The following is a 23,950-nucleotide window of genomic DNA, read 5'->3' as shown; positions in this document are numbered from 1 at the left end:
GAGCCGAGCAGGCCGATGAAGGTCCTGAGCCCCCACCGGGCGATGGAAAGTGCCGTGGCCAAGCCACGCAGGGCGATGAAGGGCCTGCGAGCGGGTCGATCAAACCTTGCGCTCCGGGGCGGTCGAAGCTACTACAGCTGGAGCTCCCGAAAGCCGGTCGCCAGCCAGGGACCTGCGAACTCCAGATGTTGCGGTCTGCAGGGCCCACGGCCGAAGCCTCCGAGATGGTAAGTCCAGGCCCTGCGACCGGAGTCTTCAAGGTCGATCCCAGCTGGAGGCCGCCCACTCCACAGTGTTAGGCCGTAGCGCGAACGGAGATACGACACGATAAAGGTCGCATCTCCGTTGAGGAGATTGGAAAAAAAGGTTTCCCCCACCACCCCCCACATATACAGAGTTAAAAATAAATCAAAACGTACATTTAAACGATGACAATAGACAAAAACGTACAGACGTACGTCTCCAAAGACGTACAGGTATGTAGGTTAATTGGCTGGGTAAATGTAAATGTAAAAATTGTCCCTAGTGGGTGTAGGATAGTGTTAATGTACGGGGATCACTGGGCGGCACGGACTTGGTGGGCCGAAAAGGCCTGTTTCCGGCTGTATATATATGATATGATATGATACTGCCGGTGAGCCGCAGCTGCAGAACGCATCCACGCAGCCACGCCCCTCCATTGGTACAATCTAGCCAAATAATCATTCTCTTTACTAATGTTGCAGTGGCAGCAATATGTACCATCTTAAAAAATGCATCAAATTTATAATAGAAACAAACAACTGCAGATGCTGGTTTGCAGTTGTTTGGTACCAAAGAGAGAGACAAATGCTGAAGTAACTCAGTGGGTCAGGCAGCATCTTTGGAGAAAAAGGATGGGCAATGTTTTGGGTCGGGACCCATCTTCAGACTAAAAGTAGGGGTAGGGGTGGGGGGGTGGGATGAAGAGCTGGAGGTGACAACAGATCAGGGCCAGCCACAAATAACCTCAGGTAGGGTTGTGCCTAGTACGTCCATTGTTGGCTAGAGAAGGTGTGATCTCAAAAGATATGTGGAGAACTGTGGAACTTGTAAAATGACTAGTGGAGGAGGGGACCAAGGAGAGAGGTGGGAATAGCTACCCAGCAGCTTCCGCATCCAAAATATTATGCTCCAATATTTCTGTCCCCCTCCTATGGGACCCCACTACTAATCGGATCTTCCTATCACCACCACTTTCCGCCTTCTACAGGGCCACTCCCTCCACAACTCCATGCTTCACTTCCTACCCACACCTACCCACACCACTGCCACCCTGGATACTTTCCCCTGCAACTGCAGGGGATGTAACACCTGTCCTCCATCCAGGGACCCCTACAGTTCCTTCAGGTTAGAGGTTCACATGTACTTCGTCTAACCTCATCTACTGCAACCGGTGTTCCTGATGTAGGCTCCTGTACATAGGCGAGACCAAACATAGGCATGGCGACCGTTTCACTGCACACATATGCTCAGTTCGCCTAGGCCAACAGGATCTCCCGGTTGCCAACCATCTCAACTCCCCTTCCCATAATGACCTTTCTGCCCTGGGCCTCCTTCATTGCCAGAGTGAGCCCACATGCAAATTACAGGAACAGCACCTCATATTTCATTGGGTAGCTTACACCCCAGTGGTATGAACATTGAATTATCTAATGTTAAGTAACTTCTACCGACACTCCCCCCACCTTTCTTTGCTCTTATCTCCACCCTAGTCTTTTTATCAGTTCCACAGTTCCTCAGATAGTTTATTTTACACGCGTTGTGTAAACACTGTTTAGTCATTGACCAAATACAGTTGTGTCACTCACCCGCGAGTGCCTGAGTTCAAATCCCAACTGCCAAATCCTTTGTTCTCCTGGAACATCTCAGCCACCCCCCTAACCGCGCGATTGGTCGGCCCAGATCACGCCCGGTCCACACAAGAGTTCGAGCCCGACAAATGACGGTTCGACACCACAGTGGTTCAGCCCGCCACATGACCCCCCACCCCCACCACCAGAGTAACGGAGGCGGTTTAGCTGACGAGTGAGGCGGTCTGAACGCGTGTACGCGTCTCCTGTGTTCAGGGTTGCAGCTGGCAGAGTTGAGGGCGGGTGCGGTCGTGAAGGTGGACCCTATACGACGGGGTTGTGCCACCTGCACTGTTTGGTCAATGTCCATGTGTGCCGGCTTAAGGTGGTCCACGGAGACAGTCTCGTGCATGCCGCCCATGTTGATGGCAAAAGTCGTGGTGCCGTGTTGCAGTACCTGGAAGAGTCACTCATAAGGCCTTTGCAGTGGCATACGGTGGGAATCGCGGCGAAGGAAAACGTGCTGGCAGTCCTGGAGGTCGGGTGGAATGAACGTGGGGGTGAGTCCGTGTCAGGATGTTGGGTCTGGAGAGAGTGTGCCCACCGTCTCATGGAGGCGCGTCAGCACGGTCATGGCCAGATCCTGATGTCCGCATGCCACCGGGATGACGTCCCCTGGGACCGTAAGCGGGGCGCCGTACAGCAGCTCGGCCAAGGAAATTGCCAGATCCTCCTTCGGGGCAGTGCGTATCCCCAGCAGGACCCACGGCAACTCGTCCATCCAGTCCGGACCCGTGAGCCCTGCCTTTAGGGATGCCTTCAGCTGCCGGTGAAAACGCTCCACTAGGCCAAACGGCGGGTGGTAGGCCATAGTGTGGTTCAGCTGAGCGCCAAGCAGCCAGGCCTTTGCTGACCACAACTTGGAGGTAAACTGCACACACCTGGCAGAGGAGATGTCCACCGGCACGAAACAGTGCTAGAAGTTTACCATGCCGACAAACTCTAGGAGTCCCTTCACTGTAGAGGGTTTGGGAAACTGGTGAATGGCCACGACCTTGATCGAGAGCGGGACCGCACCGTGCTGATTGATGTGGAGGCCGAGTAAGCTGGAAGGGAGGCCAAATTTGGCTAGTTTGATGGCCAGGCCATGCTCGTTGAGCCGCTGGCAGAGCAGCCGGAGGTGTGTGCGGTGTACGGTGCACCTGCGTGTGCCCGAGTTCAAACTCCAACTGCCAAATCCTTTGTCCTCCTGGAATACGATGGCCGTCCCCCTGACCGCGTGATTGGTCGGCCCAGATCATGCCCAGTCCACGCGAGAGTTCGTGCTGACAAATGACGGTTCGACTCCACAGTGGCTCAGCCCGCCACAATCTCTTGAGATCACACCTTCCTTAGCCAACAATGGATTTACCAGGCACCGCCCGGCCCTGATTGGTCCTGGTCTTTTCTCACCTCCAGCTCTTCACCCACCCCTCCCCACCCCCTACTTTCAGTCTGAAGAAGGGTCCTGACACGAAATGTCACCCATCCCTTTTCTCCAGTGATGCTGCCTGACCCGTATTATAGTTACTTGTCCAGGCTACTCCAGCAGCACCTCCCAAATCCTTGACACTACCATCAAGAAGGACATGGGCAGCATGCACATGGTAACACTACTACTTTAAAAGCTCACAACACCCCGACATGCAAATATATCATCGTTCTTTCTTTACTGCTTGGCCTGAAAGGCTTTTCCAAACAATGAAAACTGTGTAATGAATGCTGATCTTGTCAGCAATGGGTAGATGTTGAAAATTAGTAAATAAAATCTGTACATACTTTTCTCTATTGATGGTATTTACCTAATGACAGACAAACATTTGCCTTCTTTAAAGAAAAACCACAGAAGAAACATTGTGAGTCCAGTGCATTTTAAATATCAAAACATACCTGTAATGAGAGATTCATTTGCTGCTGAAATACCTTCCACGACTTTTCCATCCACGGGAAACTTGTCACCAGGGACGATCTTCATTATATCACCTTTCTGGACAAGTTCCACCGATATCACCTCCTCACTGAAAGAAGCAGAATAAAGGAGATTATTTGTGTTTGTACAGAAATGTTTTAAAAAAATGCAATTTTTGGTATAATGCATTCTGCTACAATGGGTTCAACAGATTGGAAAAGTATGGATAAAGTTAAAGGGAAGGAGCGCGCAGGAGAGGTTACCAATGTCTCCAGAATAAGAAACAGGACAGGAGGTTTAGAAGGGGATAAGAGTCTAACGTCCGACAAAATGTCATCCATTTTGAAAAGAATGGTGGTGAATACAGAACTGAAGGTGGTATACCTAATTACACGCAGTATAGGAAACAAGGTGGATGAACTTATAGCGCAGTTAGAAATTGGCAGGTATGGCGTTGTGGGCATCACAGAGTTGCGGCTGAAAATGGATCAGAACTGGGAGTTGAGCATCTACGAATATACATCCTATCGAAAAGACAGACAGGTGGGCAGAGGGGGGTGGGGTGGCTCTGCTGGTAGCACATGAAATCCAATCCTTAACAAGAAACGACATACGATCAGAAGATGTAGGATCCTTGATGGGAGTCATCTTCATGCCTCCAAATAGCAGGAATTACATCATGAAATAGAAAAGACATGTATGAAAGGCAATGTTACAGTAGTCATGGGGGAATTCAATATGCATGTAGACTGGGAAAATCAGGTTAGTACTGATCCCAAGAGAAGGAATTTGTAGAATGTCTATGAGATGCCTCGTTCTGGAGGCCTGTGGCTTTGGACTGGAGACCTGTGACTAGTGGTGTGCCTCAGGGTTTGGTGTTGGGCCCATTACTGTTTGTCACATATTAATGATTTGGGATCAGGTAGATGCAGAGTCTCTTTCCCAGAGTAGGGGAAACAAGAACCAGGTGATGTAAGTCTAAGATAAGGGGGGGAAAGATTTAATAGGAGCCTGCAGGGTAACTTTTTCACACTTTTGGTGGTTGTATTGAACGAGCTGCTGGAGGAGGTAGTTGAGGCAGGTAGTATCACAATGTTTATGTAATATTTGGACAGGTACATGGATGGGATAGATTTAGAGGCCACCAAATGCAAGCAGGTGGGACTAGTGTGGATGGGACTCATTGTTTGATGTGGGCAAGTCGGGCCTAAAACATCTCTATGTCTCTATGAGATAACTTCTTCGAGCAGCTCGTGGTTGAGCCCACTAGGGAAAAGGCATTTTTTGGATTTGGTGTTGTGTAATAAACCATATTTGATTAGAGAACTTAAGGTGAAGGAAGATAGTGATCATAATATACCAGAATTCAACCTGCAGTTTGAGAGGGAGAAGATGAAATCGGATGTATCGGTATTAATGTTGCATAAACCTAACTACAGACGCATGAGGGAGGAGCTGACTAAAGTTGATTGGAAGTGGACCCCAGCAGGAATGAGAGTAGCCTCTGGCAGTAAATTGGAAGACACAGGATCTTTTTATCCAAAAGAGGAAGAAACATATCAAGGAATGACTGAGACCACCGTGACAGATAAAGCAAGTTAAAGATTGCATTAAAGCAAAAGAGAAGAAATATAACATGGCAAAGATTAGTGGGAAGCTAGAGGATTGGGAGGCTTTTAAAAGCATGGCTTTGTTAAGAGTAGATCATGCTCAACAGATCTGTTGCCCCTTTTTTAAGGAAAAAACAAGCAGGATAAACAAAGGAGAGTTAGTGGATGTTGTTCTGGGGTTTTCAGATGAGGTGCCACACATGAGGCTACAAAACAAGGTAGGAGCCCATGGTGTTCGAGGCAAGGTACTGGACTGAATAGAACATTGGCCGACTGGCAGAAGGCGAAGAGTGCGAATAAAGGGAGCCTTTTCTGGTTGGCTGCCGGGGTTGGTTTTGTGTTCGCTACTTATCAGATTATATGTTAATGATCTGGATGATGGAATTGATGGCTTTGTGGCCAAATTAGCAGATGATATGAAGATATGCGGATGGGCAGGTAGTGTTGAGGAAGCAGGGAGTCTACAGAAAGACTTGGACAGGTTGGCAGAGTGGGCAAAGAAGTGGCGAATGGAGCACAGCACAGGTGCAGGATTCCCAAAAGGTTAATTTGCACGTTGAGTTGGTGGAAAGGAAGGCAAATACACTATTAGCAATAGTTTTGAAGGGACTAAAATATAAAAGGGAGGATATAATGCTGAGGTTTTATATGGCACATTTGGAATATTATGAGTAGTTTTGGACCCCATATCTGAAGAAGGATGTGCTGTTGTTGGAGAAGGTCCAGAAGAGGTTTACAAGAATGATACCGGGGATGATTGGCATGAACTTGAGGCACTCCGTAGCATCTCAAAGATTCTGGGACTCTGAAGAGACAGTGGAGATGTTACATTTGTTCAAGGGGGCTCTGCATACATCCTTGAATCCATTCTTCTATTTGCCTTATAACCTCTTCCCATTTCAGAGCTCAGAATAACGAAATGTCTGTTTCAGAAGTTGTTGACTTTTCAAACAAACCCTATAAAAGAAACCGTTATGCTCTTGTGTTATGTCACGCAGATAGTTTAGATGGCAATGGGAAATATATCATCGGTGTTGTATCAACAAAATGCTCCAGCTTTACTGGAATAATAATGAGCCAAAGTCAGTGCTCTTGCCCCGGCCACCAACATCTATCATTAGAGCCTATAGTTACACTCTGTCAGCATTAATGGGAGCCAAGATATTTCATGCCCAACAGCAGATTTCTGAAAGTCAACAACTTCTGAAGCAGACCCTTCGTTTAGAGCTCTACTTCTTCTTCTTATCGTTTTTAGAGCTCTGAAATAGAAAGAAATTACAAGGTAAATAGAGAAAAGAATTCAAGGATGTGTGCAGTGCCACTATCACTTCAGACTCCCTAACTCATGACCAAAGTGCAGGAAGAACCTTTGGGATGTCACAGAGAATCTCAGGTTAATGCATTAGAAAGACACAGAAGCCCTGTGGGAATGTTAGGAGTTTACCACCTCAAACTCCCAAACCACAGCAACATAAATCACACTTGCTTCCTTACATTTCTAGACGGTCATCAAAGTGTTATGTTAAATCTAGTTCTACCCCACTGATACATCCTGAACTTTTTAGTACTTCAAGCATTATTTTATTTTTATTTCTGATTTCTGGCATCTCGAGCTTCTGTTTTTGTTTTTGTTTTTACTATCCAAAGTTAATGATAGAAATTGCAACCAAGAATTACAATCACATTTGATATCTAGTTGTTCAGAATGATCTATTTTTAAACAACTATAGTATTTTTCATCTCTGCTATTCTTTCATGCCTAAAGGGCCTGTCCCACTTAGGCGATTTTAAGGCGACTGCCGGCGACTAGGCTGTCGCCAACAGTTCGCCGGGGTGTCGCGGGCATGATCGTGAGGAGTCTTCAAAGAATCATAGTGGATCTCGGCGCGTCGCTGAGAAATTAACCGGATTGAAATTTCTCGCCAGATATCATTGCTTATTTCGGGTGCTGTCGCATGCTGTCCCCAGGTTTGCTAGGTTGTCGCAGATGCATTTAGAAGCACGTAATATTAAATTAAGTAAAGTCATTTGAAGATACCATAAAATACTTGTGTTTAACCAATTTATTTACCGTCAGGACATTTGACAGGTAGATTGGAGGCGACAGTTTGACGGTCAGGTAAGCATGAGAATTTTGCGATGTTTATGGCCATCAGCGATTACTTTTAAAGTAGGCTCCCAACCCAGATATGCAACCCAGAAACCAGATACCAAAACATCTCCAAGACCAAGAAGCTGATCATCAACTTCCGTAGATCACACAATGGGGAATACGCTCCGATCTTCATCAATGGAGACAATGTGGAGAGAGTGTCCAGCTTCAAGTTTCTGGGCACTCACATTTCAGAGGATCTCACATGGTCCACTAACACTGGTCAAGAAGGCACAGCAATGACTGTTCTACCTGAGAACACTGAAAAAGTCTGGTCTGCCCCAATAGCTGCTGACGACCTTCTACCGCTGCACCATAGAGAGCATCCTAACACATGGCATCCCTGTGTGGTACCTCAGCTGCATGGAGGCAGAGAGGAGAGCTCTTCAGCGGGTAGTCCATAGAGCTCAGAAGACTATCGGAACACAGCTACCAGCCTTGGAGGGCATCTACAACACACGATGCCTCAGAAAAGCCACCAGCATTCACAAAGACTCCTCACACCCCTGCCATAGTCTGTTTGAAATTCTACCATCGGGCAGACGCTACAAGGCCTTCTACGCCCGCACCTCCAGACTCAGGAACAGCTTCATCCCCAGGGCCATAGCTGCTATGAACCGGTCCTGCTGAGCCGAATGGTCACATCGCACAGTGAAGCGGCACAGACCTACTTGAACTTTATACTGTCTTAAAATTTTCTCATTTTGTTTCACTGGGTTGTATAAATTTATACTGATTAGCTAATTAATTTATTGCATCGTATGGAAGGCGCATTCCTAATCTCGTTGTACCCCTGTACAATGACAATAAAGATATATTGTATTGTATTGTATTGTACATTTTCATAGAATGCCCACACTCGCACAAAAATCCATTTAACCATGTTTAAAATTAAATTTCTTAATACTGCTATTAGTAAACTGGAAGTCAATCCAGTTTATGCCTTGTTACCGTGAAGCTTGGTTTTCAATTAACCTGGGCAAGATGTTATATTTCAAAACTCTCAAGTAATTACAGACTTGTCAGTGATTTCAGCAAAAATTAGGACGCCAGAGAAGCATTGATAAGCATGGGAATTTTGCGATGTTTCCAAAGACGGTGTAATCTCTTAGCCAGGTGATAGTTTCACAAAAAAAGTAACTTGTATCGACCTGACTCGGCATTGTCATGGTCATTGTCGTTGGGTAAAAGAAAATTTCGGCGATTTGCTATGACTTTGACAGTCACCGGCCGTCGCCTAAAAAATCGCCTAAGTGGGACAGGCCCTTTAAACAAACTAACCTAGCTTATTACTGGGGAAGGCATTGAGACTAGACTCTTCCCAACTTTGTAGGTTGGTATGAAGAAATTGTATCAGCGATCAAGCTGCACCATTCTTGAGCAGTTTCTCAGAAGCCTACCCAATGAAGTTGGCAGAGCCTAAGAGCAAGTTGAACAGATCGAGTAGAAAGATGCAGCTGGAGTAATAAAAATAGAAAAACATTTAAGCAAAGCTATAACATACTGGATGGTGGCATTTATCTAAATTAAAGTTTAAGTCAAAATATTTATAGAGGGCAACTGCAAAATGACAAATTACCTCAGTATTGAGTTGTCTGGTCCCAGTGTTACCACTGTTGCCTCCGTAGCTTGAAGTAAGAGCAACGTAGTCAATGCTGCTGAAGTCTTACTCTACAATAAAAAGTTACGTTGTAATTTTATTAAGATATTGGTATCCCTTTATCTCTGTCCCCTTGCTCTTCCCTTTCATTTTTAAATCGCTCCTGATTTTCTGAAGTCTCTCCAAGTTCATAAGTCAATGGAGCAGAATGAGGCCATTTGGCCCTTACAGTCTTGAGTTTGCACATTCTCCCTGTGACCGCGTGAATTTTCAACGGGTGCTCTGATTTCCTCCCACATCCCAAAGATATGCGGGTTTACAGGTTAGTTGGCTTCTGTAAATTGTCCCTAGTGTGTAAGATAGAAGTAGTGTATGGTGATCGCTGGTCGGCGTGGACTCGGTGGGCCGAAGGGTCGCATCTCTAAACTAAACTAAAAGTCTACTCCGCCAATCAATCATGCGGATCCATCTTTCACTCTCAACGCCATTCTCCTGCTTTCTCCCCATAACTTTTGACACCCTAACTAATCAAGAATCTGTCAATCTCTGCTTTGACTTAGCCTCCACAGCCATCTGTGGCAACGGATTCCAGATTCACTAAAGATTCACTCTGACTAAAGAAATCCTCCTCATCTCCTTTCTAAAGGTATGTCCTTTTATTCTTAGGTTGTGCCCTCTGGTCCTATACTCTCCCACTAATGGAAACATCTCCACATCCATCCTATTCAAGACTTTCACTATTCAGTAAGTTTCAATGAGGCCCCACCCCTTCTCAGCCTTCTAAACTTCAGCGAGTATAGGCCCAGTGCCATCAAACTCTCATTATATGTTAACACAATCATCCCTGGGATCATTCTCGCAAACCTCCTCTGGACCCTCTCCAATGCCAGCACATCCTTCCTCAGATATGGGGCCCAAAACTGCACACAACACTCAAAAAGTAGTCTGATAAAGCCTCAGCATCACATCCCTGTTTTTATATCCAAGAAATGCATTTCTTTGGCAACTACTTGGATCAATTACCTAGGACAACCCACATTTGGCAATGTGCATCAAATAATCTCTTTTTTTTTCCCCCAAGGGATTACTGCCTTAGAGAATTCCCAAATCAAGGTTGCAAAGGCCAAAATAAAACTAGAAAATATTTGAAGACAAAAAAAGTGCTGGTAATCATGCCGGTTCATGCAACTCTGTTGATAGCTGTACATCAATCTAGTTTTTAACTTTTTATAGGTGTCATTATGCCTTACTGGCACGCAGTCACATTTAAAGCACTGCTTGTAATATACAAAGTGAAAGTAGTAGGTTGGTAGGAGACTACATTGCATTATTTTATCCCACCAAACTCTGATAGTGGTGAGTTTCCATCAGGATGAAACATCTTTAAATATGCAACAGGAAATAATGGCTAACATTATCTAATGTATCCACAGAGACCAAACCACTTCAGGTTTTCCCAATGATTTGGTTAAATTGACTGATGGGAAGTCAGAAACTATTCTACAATTGGATTCATGCTTTTGAACTAGAAGATGAAACATAATTCAGCAAAAGCTCGCAAGTTAGAAGATTAATTCTTTCAGGGAATAAGAACACTTTGGTTTTGCTCGCTTCCACAATCCAAAGCTTTATCAATGTAATTGTCAAGTCATTGACCAGAACAATCCTTCTGGAATCCTAAAGATCACAATTGGCAACAACAAAACCATATCATCCATAAAGATTACTGGCTTCAGAAGAGAGCGAAAAAAATAAAGTTAAAACAAGCACACAGTAAATAAAATGTGCATTACATATTGAATAACAAATATAAAATATTTTCAGATGGAAAATAACTTTACCTGGTAAATGATATAAGTGATAATCACCTTTGCAACATGCTCCAGCCATCTCCCCAAGGCAATGAAGACAAACAGCATTGGTGGAGTATCGAAGAAAGTCATTGGGCTTTGCTCTGCCTTTTCTGCCATAGCCACAATCAGTATTATACAGGAGTACAGGTATGCCACCGTAGTGGCCAGAACGACCAGGACATCCATACTGACAGCTTTGTGCTTCAGAGCCTTGAAGGTTTGAATGTAGAAGTACCGTCCTCCAATAAACTTTAAAAATATATTAATTAGGAATCTACTTCAATAAAATGCTTGGAACATAAAACAGGTAACTTCATCAATGAGTAATCCTCTTCCTACACTTTGTTCTCCTGAGTAGTGTATTAGTAGTTCAATTAAAATTATTTAATGCATCTTATTTTTTATATGAAAATATTCTCATGAATATTCAAGACTAAAAGCCACTGCTGATTCAACACCTGAAATGTTTATCCAAGGTTACTAGACAATTATTTTTCGATTATTTAATTGAAGGTTTTAATGCATTCTTAAATGTCCCAAAATAGATCAAATAATTTTAATCATCATAAAATGCAAGGCATAACAATAAATTGGAGCTACCAATTTTCATATCAGAATTTCTGGTACACAAACCAATTACGTAGCACCCAAACTCATGTGAGCAAAATTTAGTTATTTACAAATTATGTGGTCACCAGATAAATCAAACATTATATTTACATGATGTACTGACCAAGGCTTATTTTCCATCATATTCTCCTAATCTTTTCCCACCTATCACCCACCAATGACCATCCTATCCTCCTCTCCCCCAGTACTGCTCTATACTGGCATTCCTTACTGTCAGTTTTGATACAAAAATGTCAACTAACACCTTTTGCCTCCACAGATGCTGATTAGAAGGCTGTGTTCTTCCAGCATTCTATTTGTCGTCTCATTACCCATGCTTCCTTTAAATTTACCAGGTTTCCTGCTCTCCTTTCCCTTTAAACTTATCAAATTCCCTTGAATAATTATTCTAATCAACATCTAAAAGGCATGAACTAAATGTGTGTTGAGGTGCTGAGGCATTAATGAGAAAGCACATCCAATATTCTGGAAAATCTGCCAGTCCAGCACTAAAATTCCAAGCATGCCAAATGATTTAAATTTACAGATTTTAGGATAGGTATGGAGTTAATGGCCTGGCTAAGCTACAACTTAAAAACTTGTAGACTTACTAATATTTGCTCATAAATAAATGTCAGTTATGTAGTGTCTCATGCAGCTTTGTGTTATGCCAAAGCATTTAGAACATGTGAAATATAGCGACAGTTAGAATGTAGGAAATGCAACAGATAATTTGCAAGTTTCTCCAAACTGCAATATGATACAACAATATCTGTTTATCTAATGCTATTTCTGGAATAAAAATAGATCAAGATGCTGGGCTATTGTCCTTGCCCCTCTCCATATAGTCTCATGGGTTCTTATACCTTCAGCTGAGAGAGCAGATGTAGCCTTGGTTTAATAACTCATCCAAAAAATGGCACCAGTGACAGAGCAGTATTCCATCAGTACTACTCTGGACTGCCAGCCCGGGCATTTATGTAGTCTCTGAGGCAATAATTTTATGACTTGGAGGCAACACTGCTATCAACAGCTCAGGCCATCCCCAGAATATTTCAAGTTTAAGCACAGAGCAGCAGAGAACATGAAATGGTCTGCTGTTACTCAGTAAATTTCTCTTTACAACGTAGCTGAATAACATAAAATATTTCGGAACTAGCAAATTTAGCATTTGAAAAGTTGGTTGGAAATTTGGAAGGATTTAACTTTACTGATTACAGCATACCTTTATCAATAAAACTTACTTCCATGAGGCCATGTAATCAAGTTCATGTATGATTATCATGTACGGTGTTATGTCCCAATGTTAATTTGTCTTTACAAAGCCACCTGGTGAATACACTATTTTAGTAAGAACAACTGAAGAAATCCCACCAGAAAAGTAGAACGCAAGTCAATTTATCATTCACTTCATCGTGGAGCCATATAACCGGAATTCAATACAAGATATAAAAGTGAAGACTGAGAGGAGAGACTTTGTTACTAATTTGGTTAAAAGGTTTATTTTCAACAACAGAGTTCCAGCTCTACCCTAAAGTAAGGGAGTACAGTTCAATGTTATCAATATTTCCACAGAATAACTTGATTCGTTCTGCACCCTTCAATAGTTTTCAATTTCCACCTACCTGAATAGGAGTGCACAGAATAAAGAAAAGTATATTAAGGATTGATAAACCCGGAATAATATTTTGATCAAGAAACGTGGAGGCATGGGGCCGTTTTTCCATCACCACGACATATATTATTAAACCAAGGACAGGGATGCCAAAAATAAGGCTGAACAAGAAGGACCTCTTCCACCTAAAATTTATACAAAAACAGAGCGATTATTCAGAGACACCAAATACAGTTAAGGTTTTCTATTTCTTTTCAAAAAAATTCATTAACAGGCTTACTGTTTTATCTCCACTTTTTGGTCCAGATAATTTGTTGTTGAATGTCTTCTAGCAACAGTTGCATTGTAGCCAAGATCCTATAAAGGAAATGAAGTTAGGTAAATAAGATAAAAGGAAGTCTACACATAATGTACAGTGCATTCAGAAAGTATTCAGACCCCTTCACTTTTCCACATTTTGCTATGTTACAGCGTATTTTAAAATGGATTAGATTCATTTTTTAATCATCAATCTACACATAATACCCCATAATAAAAAAGCGAAAGCAGGTGTTTAGAAATTTTTACAAAGTAATTAAAAAGAAATAATTGAAATATCACATTTACATAAGTATTCAGACCCTTTACTCAGTACTTTGTTGAGGCACCTTTGGCAGCGATTACAGCCTCAAGTCTTCTCGGGTATGACGCTTCAAGCTTGGCACAACTGTATTTGGGTAATTTCTCCCATTCTTCTCTGCAGGTCCTCTCAAGCTCTGTCAGGTTGGATGAGGAACCTCGATGCACAGCTATTTTCGAGTCCCTCCAGAGATGTTCGATCGGGTTCAAGTCCTGGCTCTGGCTGGGCCACTCAAGGACATTCACAGACTTGTCACAAAGCCACTCCTGCATTGTCTTGGCTGTGTGCTTCGGGTCATTGTCCTGTTGGAAGGTGAACCTCCGCCCCAGTCTGAGGTCCAGAACGCTCTGGAGCAGGTTTTCATCAAGGATCTCTCTGTACTTTGCTCCGTTCATCTTTTCCTCAATCCTGACTTGTCTCCCAGTTCCTGCCGCTGAAAAACATCCCCACAGCATGATGCTGCCACCACCATGCTTCACTGCTTCACTGTAGGTATGGTATTGGCCAGGTGATGAACGGTGCCGCTTGGCATTCAGGCCAAAGAGTTTAATCTTGGTTTCATCAGACCAGAGAATCTTGTTTCTCATGGTCTGAGAGTCCTTTGGGTGCTTTTGGCAAACTACAAGCAGGCTGTCATGTGCCTTTTACTGAGGAGTGGCTTCCGTCTGGCCACTCTACCATAAAGGCCTGAATGGTGGAGTGCTGCAGATATAGTTGTCCTTCAGGAAGGTTCTCACAGAGGAACTCTGGAGCTCTGTCAGAGTGACCATCGGGTTCTTGGTCACCTCCCTGACCAAGGCCCTTCTCCCCCAATTGCTCAGTTTGGCCGGGCGGCCAGCTCTATGAAGAGTCCTGGTGATTGCAAAGTTCTTCCATTTAAGAATGACAGAGGCCACTGTGCTCTTCGGGACCTGCAATGCTGCAGAAACTGTTTTATACCCTTCCCCAGATCTGTGTCTTGACACAATCCTGTCTCGGAGGTCTACGGACAATTCTTTTGTCTTCATGGCTTGGTTTTTGCTCTGACATGCACTGTCAACTGTGGGACCTTATATAGACAGGTGCGTGCCTTTCCAATTCATGTCCAATCAATTTAATTTATCTCTGGTGGACTCCAATCAAGTTGTGGAAGCATCTCAAGGATAATTAATGGAAATAGGATGAACATAAGTACAATTTTGAGTGTCATAGCAAAGGGTGTGAATACTTATGTAAATGTGATATTTCAGTTATTTATTTTTAATTACTTTGCAAAAAAATGTAAACACCTGGTTTTCGTTTTTTAAATTATGGGGTATTGTGTGTAGATTGATGATAAAAAATGAATTTAATCCATTTTTAAATAAGGTTGTAACATAGCAAAATGTGGAAAAAGTGAAGGGGTCTGAATACTTTCTGAATGCACTGTACATGATCAGTTGCCTCCATTTGCTGTAGTTTTAGAAAGCAATGGATAACAAGGTGCAGAGAAATCAAATACAATTGATGGTGGAATAAATTAACAACAGTCGTAATGATAGAATTATTAGCAATTGAGTTTATTGTTGTTACATGTACTGAGGTACAATCAAAAAGCTTTGTTTTATATGCTGTCCAATCAGATAAGATAATAATCTACATAAATACAATCAAGTCAAACTCAAGTACAATAGGTAGAGCAAAGGGGTAAATAAAGAGTGCAGGATACAGTTCTCAGCATTGTTGCGCGTCAGTTCCATGGATAAAGTTCCATGCCCGCAATGGGGTAAAGGTGAATCAGACAGTACCCGAGCTTATGGAAGGACCGTTCAGAAGCCTGATACAAAGAGGGACAAAACTGTTTGTGAGAATAAGAACAAATCAGAGGTTGAATAGAACAACAAACATAGATTGGATGTGTAGGAAATAAAATATCAAAGGCGCAGTGTTGTACATGACAAAAAAGTGAATTGCTGAAAGATCTGAGACGAGAGTTGTGAATTTAATTATCATAAAAATTCTTCTCATTAAAGGCAGTGTGCTGTTCTCTTGGTAGCAGAGCAGAGGGGGTTCTCTGGATTAATTCTGGGTTGAGGATGAGGAAATGTCTTTTGAGTAGATTTGGCCTGCATGATATGGAATTTAGAAGAATGAGTAGTGACCCCATTGAGATAAATAACAATCACAGGGGATTTTGTGGGGTAGATAAGGTTAGTGGGTGATTCCAGAAATAGGAGGCACAGTCTCAGGACAAAGTTGGCCAGAAGATTGAGGTCGAGGAGTTTTCGCTCTGAAAGTTGAAAGTTTTTAGAATTCTCCAGTGAATAGTAGATATAGATTTACTAGCTACATGCAACACTGAGATAGATGGATGCCGAATCAAAGTGGAAAAAAGAGTGACAGGGTCCAGTTCAGAAAGTATAGTTGGCAGAAATACATACCAGCCATCATTTTAGTGAAAGGCAAAGTGGGCTTGAGAAACTAGATAGCCTGCTCTTTTCCTTGATCTTAAATGGCAAAGAAAAATAATAAAGTCCAAGGATTTGTCTTTATTAACGAGAATTATATCAGAATGAAAGCGTACCCTGAAGAGGGGAAAGTAAAAATAGTGCTGTAATGATGGAGGAATGAAACATTTAAAAGGAAGATAAATTATTGTGTTGGAGATGTAAAATGAATGAACACAAAGGAAAGAAATGGACCCAGGTGTACGAATGAAAGAGTTAAAGCACCGGGCTTAAAAAGGCACCCTCGTAATCAGAATAAATTAATACTATTGTTCTCCCCTGCTGAGTGAACACACATTGAACAATGTATATAATGTGTTAGACTAGAGGTAGTACACACAAATTGCTCAGAGGGAATGAAATAAATGAACAGAAATTGGATCTATAGTTAAAGAAAAGAGTTGCATTTGTGTTGCATTTAGTACATCCAAGAAACACAACAGCCAATCCACAGCAATCATAATCTCAAAATCAGATATGCAATATCAGTCAGAGAATTGTTTTGAGCAAATAGTTGAAGGTTTACGATTGACCCAGACATTAGGGAGGTCTCCATAGCATTCTGGAACCTTTCCTATCCACTTGAGGAGAATGACAGCCTTCGTTTCATGTTTCTGGAAAGTGGAGGAAGAAATTTCAGAGGCTCAGGGAGGAAGGCAAGGTCAAGAGGAGTTTATCAATGTAAGGAGGAAAGTGATATGAGCTGAACTACAGAATTTACAGAATCAGCCAAATCAAGGATTGATGTAAATGGTACTAAATATTGAAGACAGATTTGGACGTACCTCAATTATTCGGACGACATCGCGTGGACCCAGTAATTCTGGATCCAAACTAATATAGGCTTTTTTGGTGGTGAAGTTCACTGACACCGTTAAAATCCCCTTGACTTCTGTTAACGTCGATTCAATATTGTGAACACAAGAAGCGCTTATCATTCCTGTAACCTAAAGGTACATATTTACTTATTCATGGGATGTGGCAAGGCCAGTATTATCACCTGAGCAACCTGTACGTCTTTGGAATGTGGGTGGAAACCGGAGCATGAGGAGAAAACCCACGTGGTCACAGGGAGTAAGTACAAACTCCTTACAGACAGCACCCGCAGTCGGGATCAAACCCAGGTGTCTGGTGCTGCAAGGCCGCAACTCTCCTGCTGCACCACTGTGCTGCCCAAGCATGTTAAGGGTCATGCCATTAGTTGTATATTTTCCCCTTACATTTGACCTTCCAAAGTGCAACACTTTACACTTGCTTGGATTAAACTCCTTCTGCCATTTCTCCGGCCATTTCAAACTTACTAACCAAACTGTCTACGTTTACGCCCAAGTCATTTATATATATCACAAACAGCAGAGGTCCCAGCACACATCCTTGTGGAACTCCACAAGTCACAGACCAGCAGCCTGAATATTGTCCTTCCACAACAACCATCTTCTATCAGTAAGCCAGTTCTGAATCCATACAACCAAGTCACTGTTAATCCAATGCATCTTCATCTACTGGATCAGCCTGCTACAGGGTGCATTATCAATGCCTTACTAAAATACACGTGGACAATATCCACTGCCCTACCCTCATCGATTACAATAGACAATAGACAATAGGTGCAGGAGTAGGCCATTCGGCCCTTCGAGCCAGCACCGCCATTCAATGTGATCATGGCTGATCATTCTCAATCAGTACCCTGTTCCTGCTTTCTCCCCATACCCCCTGACTCCGCTATCCTTAAGAGCTCTATCTAGCTCTCTCTTGAATGTATTCAGAGAATTGGCCTCCACTGCCCTCTGAGGCAGAGAATTCCACAGATTCACAACTCTCTGACTGAAAAAGTTTTTCCTCATCTCTGTTCTAAATGGCCTACCCCTTATTCTTAAACTGTGGCCCCTGGTTCTGGACACCCCCAACATTGGGAACATGTTTCCTGCCTCTAATGTGTCCAACCCCTTAATAATCTTATACGTTTCGATAAGATCCCCTCTCATCCTTCTAAATTCCAGTGTATACAAGCCTAGTCGCTCCAGTCTTTCAACATATGACAGTCCCGCCATTCCGGGAATTAACCTAGTAAACCTACGCTGCACACCCTCAATAGCAAGAATATCCTTCCTCAAATTTGGAGACCAAAACTGCACACAGTACTCCAGGTGCGGTCTCACTAGGGCCCTGTACAACTGCAGAAGGACCTCTTTGCTCCTATACTCAACTCCTCTTGTTATGAAGGCCAACATTCCATTGGCTTTCTTCACTGCCTGCTGTACCTGCATGCTTCCTTTCAGTGACTGATGCACTAGGACACCCAGATCACGTTGTACGTCCCCTTTTCCTAACTTGACACCATTCAGATAATAATCTGCCTTCCTATTCTTACCACCAAAGTGGATAACCTCACACTTATCCACATTAAACTGCATCTGCCAAGCATCCGCCCACTCACACAACCTGTCCAAGTCACCCTGCAACCTCATAGCATCTTCCTCACAGTTCACACTGCCACCCAGCTTTGTATCATCTGCAAATTTGCTAATGGTACTTTTAATCCCTTCATCCAAGTCATTGATGTATATTGTAAATAGCTGCGGTCCCAACACCGAGCCTTGCGGTACCCCACTAGTCACTGCCTGCCATTCTGAAAGGAACCCATTTATCCCCACTCTTTGCTTTCTGTCTGTCAACCAACTTTCTATCCATGTCAGTACCCTACCTCCAATACCATGTGCTCTAATTTTGCCCACCAATCTCCTATGTGGGACCTTGTCGAAGGCTTTCTGAAAGTCGAGGTACACCACATCCACCGGCTCTCCCCTGTCAATTTTCCAAGTTACATCCTCAAAAAATTCCAATAGATTAGTCAAGCATGATTTCCCCTTCGTAAATCCCCTGACTCGGAACGATCCTGTTACTGCTATCCAAATGCTCCGCAATTTCGTCTTTTATAATTGACTCCAGCATCTTCCCCACCACTGATGTCAGACTAACTGGTCTATAATTTCCCGTTTTCTCTCTCCCTCCTTTCTTGAAAAGTGGGATAACATTAGCTACCCTCCAATCCACAGAAACTGACCCGGAATCTATAGAACATTAGAAAATAATCACTACTGCGTCCACAATTTCCAGAGCCATCTCCTTAAGCACCCTGGGATGCAGACCATCAGGCCCTGGGGATTTATCAGCCTCGAGTCCCATCAGTCTACCCAAAACTTTTTCCTGCCTAATGTGGATTTCCTCCAGTTCCTCTGTCACCCTAGGATCTCTGGCCACTAGAACATCTGGGAGATTGTTTGTATCCTCCTTAGTGAAGACAGATCCATAGTACCGGTTCAACTCGTCTGCCATTTCCTTGATCCCCATAATAAATTCCCCTGCTTCTGTCTTCAAGGGACCCACATTTGCCTTGACTTATTTTTTTCCTCTTTACATACCTAAAAAAGCTTTTACTATCCTCCTTTATATTATTGGCTAGTTTACCCTCGTACCTCATCTTTTCTCCCCGTATTGCCTTTTTAGTTATCTTCTGTTGCTCTTTAAAAGAGTCCCAATCCTCTGGCTTCCCACTCTGCTTTGCTATGTTATACTTCTTCCCTTTTATTTTTATGCTGTCCTTGACTTCCCTTGTCAGCCACGGGTGTCTCTTACTCCCCTTAGAATCTTTCCTCCTCACCAGTCATGATTCTTGGTGACTTTAACATTCATGTTTGCTGTCCCACTAAGCCTCTTGTGAGTGAATTTATGCACCTAGTTGAGTCCTTCAATCTGACTCTTCACACCACGGGACCCACTCACAAGTTAGGCCATACTCTCGACCTAGTGTTATCGTCCTGATTCCCAATCTACAACATTGAAATTACGAGGCCTGTCTATCGGACCACAGCGCTATCATTTTTGACGCATCTCTGCCTTTATCTCCCGCAAAATCTCATCTCCCTGTTCGCTACTCCCGCGACATAAATTCCTTGACTGCCAGTAAATTCTCCGAGGCTCTCACAGCTGCCCCCAACATCTGCACTATTGAGGCTTCTCCCCCCCATCTCAGCACTGAGGATCTCACCTCTTTATTTAATATCACTTGCTCTTCCATCCTGGATTCTATCGCTCCCCTTAAAATGAAAAAGCCTAAGCCCAAAGGTCGGCCTTGGCTCAATGACACCACCAAAGCCCTAAGAAGGGAGTGCAGAAAATCAGAACGGAGGTGACAAGCTTCAAATTTCCTTCGAAATTCTGAGAAACAATCTTCTCAAATACCAGGAAGCAGTAAAGTCTGCTAGAGCACAATACTTCTCCGACCTTATTTCCAAAAACTCTCATAACTCCAAGGTCCTATTTAGCACAATTACCTCTGTCATATGTCCCGCCCCCAGTACCAGCTTAGTTGGGTCCCCTGCTAAGTGCGAAGAATTCGCTAAATTTTTCACCAGCAAAGTTGAGAACATTAGAATGAACATTTCCCCTCCCACCCGTGACCTAGCTGTCTCACTAGTCTGTTCATCTAAATTGGACTGTTTCCAACCCGTCACTCTATCCTCCCTTGCAAAGCTTGTCTCCGCTATGAAACCTGCAACCTGCCCCCTTGATCCTGCCCCCACTGCCCTTCTGAAGGATGTCATTGCAATAGCTGGTCCCAGCATCCTCTCTATTATCAACAGTTCTCTGGCCACTGGCACTGTTCCAACCTGTTTCAAGCACGCGGTGGTCCAGCCCCTACTGAAAAAACCTAACCTAGACCCCACCTTGCCTAGCAACTACAGACCCATTTCCAAACTGCCATTCCTGTCAAAAGTCCTTGAAAAGGCAATTCTAAACCAATTAGTGCCCTACCTACACCAAAACACCATCCTGGAAAGTTTCCAGTCAGGTTTCAGAGCCCACCACAGCACAGAGTCTGCCTTGTTGAAGGTACACAACGACCTGCTTCTCGCCATCGACACCGGCGACTGTGCAATCCTGCTCCTTCTCGACCTCAGCGCAGCGTTCGATACAGTGGACCACACCATCCTTATTGACCGTCTCCGGTACGCGGTTGGCATTGATGGCACTGCCCAGAGCTGGTTCGCTTCCTACCTCAAAGATAGGAGTTTCGCCATCAACATAGGCAGTTATTCCTCTGCTCCAGCTAGCCTCTCCTGCGGAGTTCCACAAGGCTCCATCCTAGGCCCCATTCTCTTCTCTCTATACATGCTCCCCTTGGCCAAATCATTCAAAGGCACGGCATTTCTCTATCCACTGCTATGCCGATGACACTCAGCTTTACCTCCCCCTGAAACCCAACAACCAGTCAAATTTAAACAGCCTCTTACACTGCCTTGAGGACATAAAATGTTGGATGGCACAGAACTTCCTCCAATTAAACGAGAGCAAGTCTGAGGTCATCCTATTCGCCCCCCCCCCCCCCCCCCCCCCGACTCCATCAAATCGATAACAGGCAGTCTTGGAAGCCTATCCTGCCTAGTCAAACCGCATGTCAAAAACCTCGCCGTGATATTTGACTCTGCATTAAAATTTGACAAGCAAGTCAACGCTGTGGTAAAAGCCAGCTTCTTCCAACTTCGTACCATAGCTAAAATTAAACCTTTCCTCCAATTCGATGACACTGAAAAAATCATTCACGCTTTCATTTCCTCCCGCCTAGACTACTGCAACTCCCTATACACTGGGATCAGCCAATCTTCCCTGTCCCGCCTGCAACTGGTCCAAAACGCCGCAGCGAGACTCCTGACGGGTACCCGTAAAAGGGACCACATCACGCCGATTCTGGCCTCTCTCCACTGGCTCCCTGTATGGTACAGAATCAACTTCAAGCTCCTCCTATTCACGTATAAAGCCCTAAATGGACATTCCCCCCCCTACATCAAAAATCTTGTAACCCACCTCTCTAACTCCAGGTTCCTCAGGTCGGCCGACTTAGGGCTACTCACTATCCCGCGGTCTAGGCATAAGCTCAGGGGTGACCGCGCTTTTGCGGTTGCAGCTCCTAGACTGTGGAACAGCATCCCTCTCCCCATCAGAACTGCCCCCTCCATCGACTCCTTTAAGTCCAGGCTCAAAACCTATTTCTACTCCCTAGCGTTTGAGGCTCATTGAGGAGGCGCTGTGAACTGTTCTGTATGTGCTGTTATGTTTGCGTGCTACTGTATGTTTCATTTTTTTCCTTAGTACCTAATCAGATGTACAGCACTTTGGTCAACGTGGGTTGTTTTTAAATGTGCTATACAAATAAAATTGACTTGACTTGACTTTGGGATAAATTGATCCTGCAACTTCTGCATTATTCCCAGGAATACCTGCCATTGCTGTTCCACAGTCTTCCCTGCTAGGGCCTCCTTCCAGTCAATTTTGGCCAGCTCCTGCCTCATGCCTCTGTAATCCCCTTTGCTATACTGTAATACTGACACCTCCGATTTTCCCTTCTCCCTCTCAATTTGTAGAGTAAAACTTATCATATTGTGGTCACTGCCTCCTAATGGCTCATTTACCTCGAGTCCCCTTATTAGGTCAGGTTCATTACATAACACTAAATCCAGAATTGCCTTCTCCCTGGTAGGCTCCAGTACAAGCTGTTCTAAGAATCCATCTCGGAGACACTCCACATACTCTCTTTCGTGGGGTCCATTACCAACCTGATTTTCCCAGTCTACCTGCATGTTGAAATCTCCCAATAAAGATTACCTTCGTCACCTCCTCAATAAAGTTAGCAAGATGCAATTAGCCATGTTCAAAGCCATGCAGCTTACCCCTAATTCATTCATTCTCTTCCAAATGGCAGTAAATCCTATCCCAAAGAATCCACTCTAATCCGACTGACATGAAGCTCAATGGTCTATGATTCCCTGGAATCTCTCCTCTTCTCACATAAAGGAACAGCATTAGCTATTTTCCAGTCCTCCAGAACTTCGCCTGTAGCTAAAGAAGGTGAGCAAAGATCTTCGTCTAGGCTCCTGCAATCTCTCTTGCTTCTCTCAATAACCTGAGATAGATCTCATCAGGGGATATATATCCACCTTATGATCTTCAAGAACCCTAAAAGCTGCTCTTTCTTAAACTTAAAATGCCTTTACCTATTAGTATTCTCCACATTGATCTCACTGTCATCCGTGTCCTTCTCCTTGATGAAAACTGATGCAAAGTATTCATTTAGTTTCTCACCTGCATCTCCAGAGTCCAAGGACAAATTCCCACCTTTATCCTTGAGCAGTTCTACCTTCTCCCTAGTTACCCTCTTGTTTCTAATGCAGGTATAAAATGCTTTGGGATTTTCCTTGATCTAAATCATTAAAGCCTACCCTGGCCCCTTTTGGTTCTTCCAATTGCCCGTGAGTTCTTTCCTCTTTTCTTCATATGCCTCAAAAGGCCCTGTCTGATTGCACCCTCTTAAACCTTGCATGCGCCTCTTTTTTATTTTTAAGCAAATTTACAACTTCTTTGGCTATCCAAAGTTCCCTTAGTTTGCCATCTTTATCCCTCCGCCTTACTGGAACATGCCAGTTCTAAACTTTAAACGATTCCCATGTGAGATGTGGATGTACTCACTAACAAGTGCTTCCTGTGTAACCTCCAGAGCTCCTACCTAATGCCATTTTAGTTTGTCTTGCTCCATTTTAGTATCTTCCTGTAAAGTTCAGCCTTCTCCCTATTCAAAACAATCTCAAATTTATGAAGTTCTGATTACTATCC

General features: G+C 43.7%; 1 protein-coding gene across 1 annotated transcript in view; it reads right to left on the bottom strand.

Moving 5' to 3' along the window:
- LOC144595608 (copper-transporting ATPase 2-like) overlaps positions 1 to 23,950 on the bottom strand; it is a 52,953-nt gene that overhangs the window by 21,967 nt on the left and 7,036 nt on the right. Inside the window, exons 4-9 of the mRNA XM_078403183.1 lie at positions 17,068 to 17,229; positions 13,479 to 13,555; positions 13,209 to 13,383; positions 10,990 to 11,223; positions 9,101 to 9,192; positions 3,741 to 3,868 (exon numbers count right to left, since the gene is read on the bottom strand). Of these exons, the coding sequence (XP_078259309.1) occupies positions 3,741 to 3,868; positions 9,101 to 9,192; positions 10,990 to 11,223; positions 13,209 to 13,383; positions 13,479 to 13,555; positions 17,068 to 17,229 (868 nt within the window). The remainder of the gene's footprint in view (positions 1 to 3,740; positions 3,869 to 9,100; positions 9,193 to 10,989; positions 11,224 to 13,208; positions 13,384 to 13,478; positions 13,556 to 17,067; positions 17,230 to 23,950) is intronic.

The sequence above is a fragment of the Rhinoraja longicauda genome, chromosome 7 (genome assembly GCF_053455715.1).
Source record: "Rhinoraja longicauda isolate Sanriku21f chromosome 7, sRhiLon1.1, whole genome shotgun sequence".
Taxonomy (NCBI): domain Eukaryota; kingdom Metazoa; phylum Chordata; class Chondrichthyes; order Rajiformes; family Arhynchobatidae; genus Rhinoraja; species Rhinoraja longicauda.
Note: the sequence above shows the minus strand (reverse complement) of the source record. Positions and strands in the feature narration are given on the sequence as shown.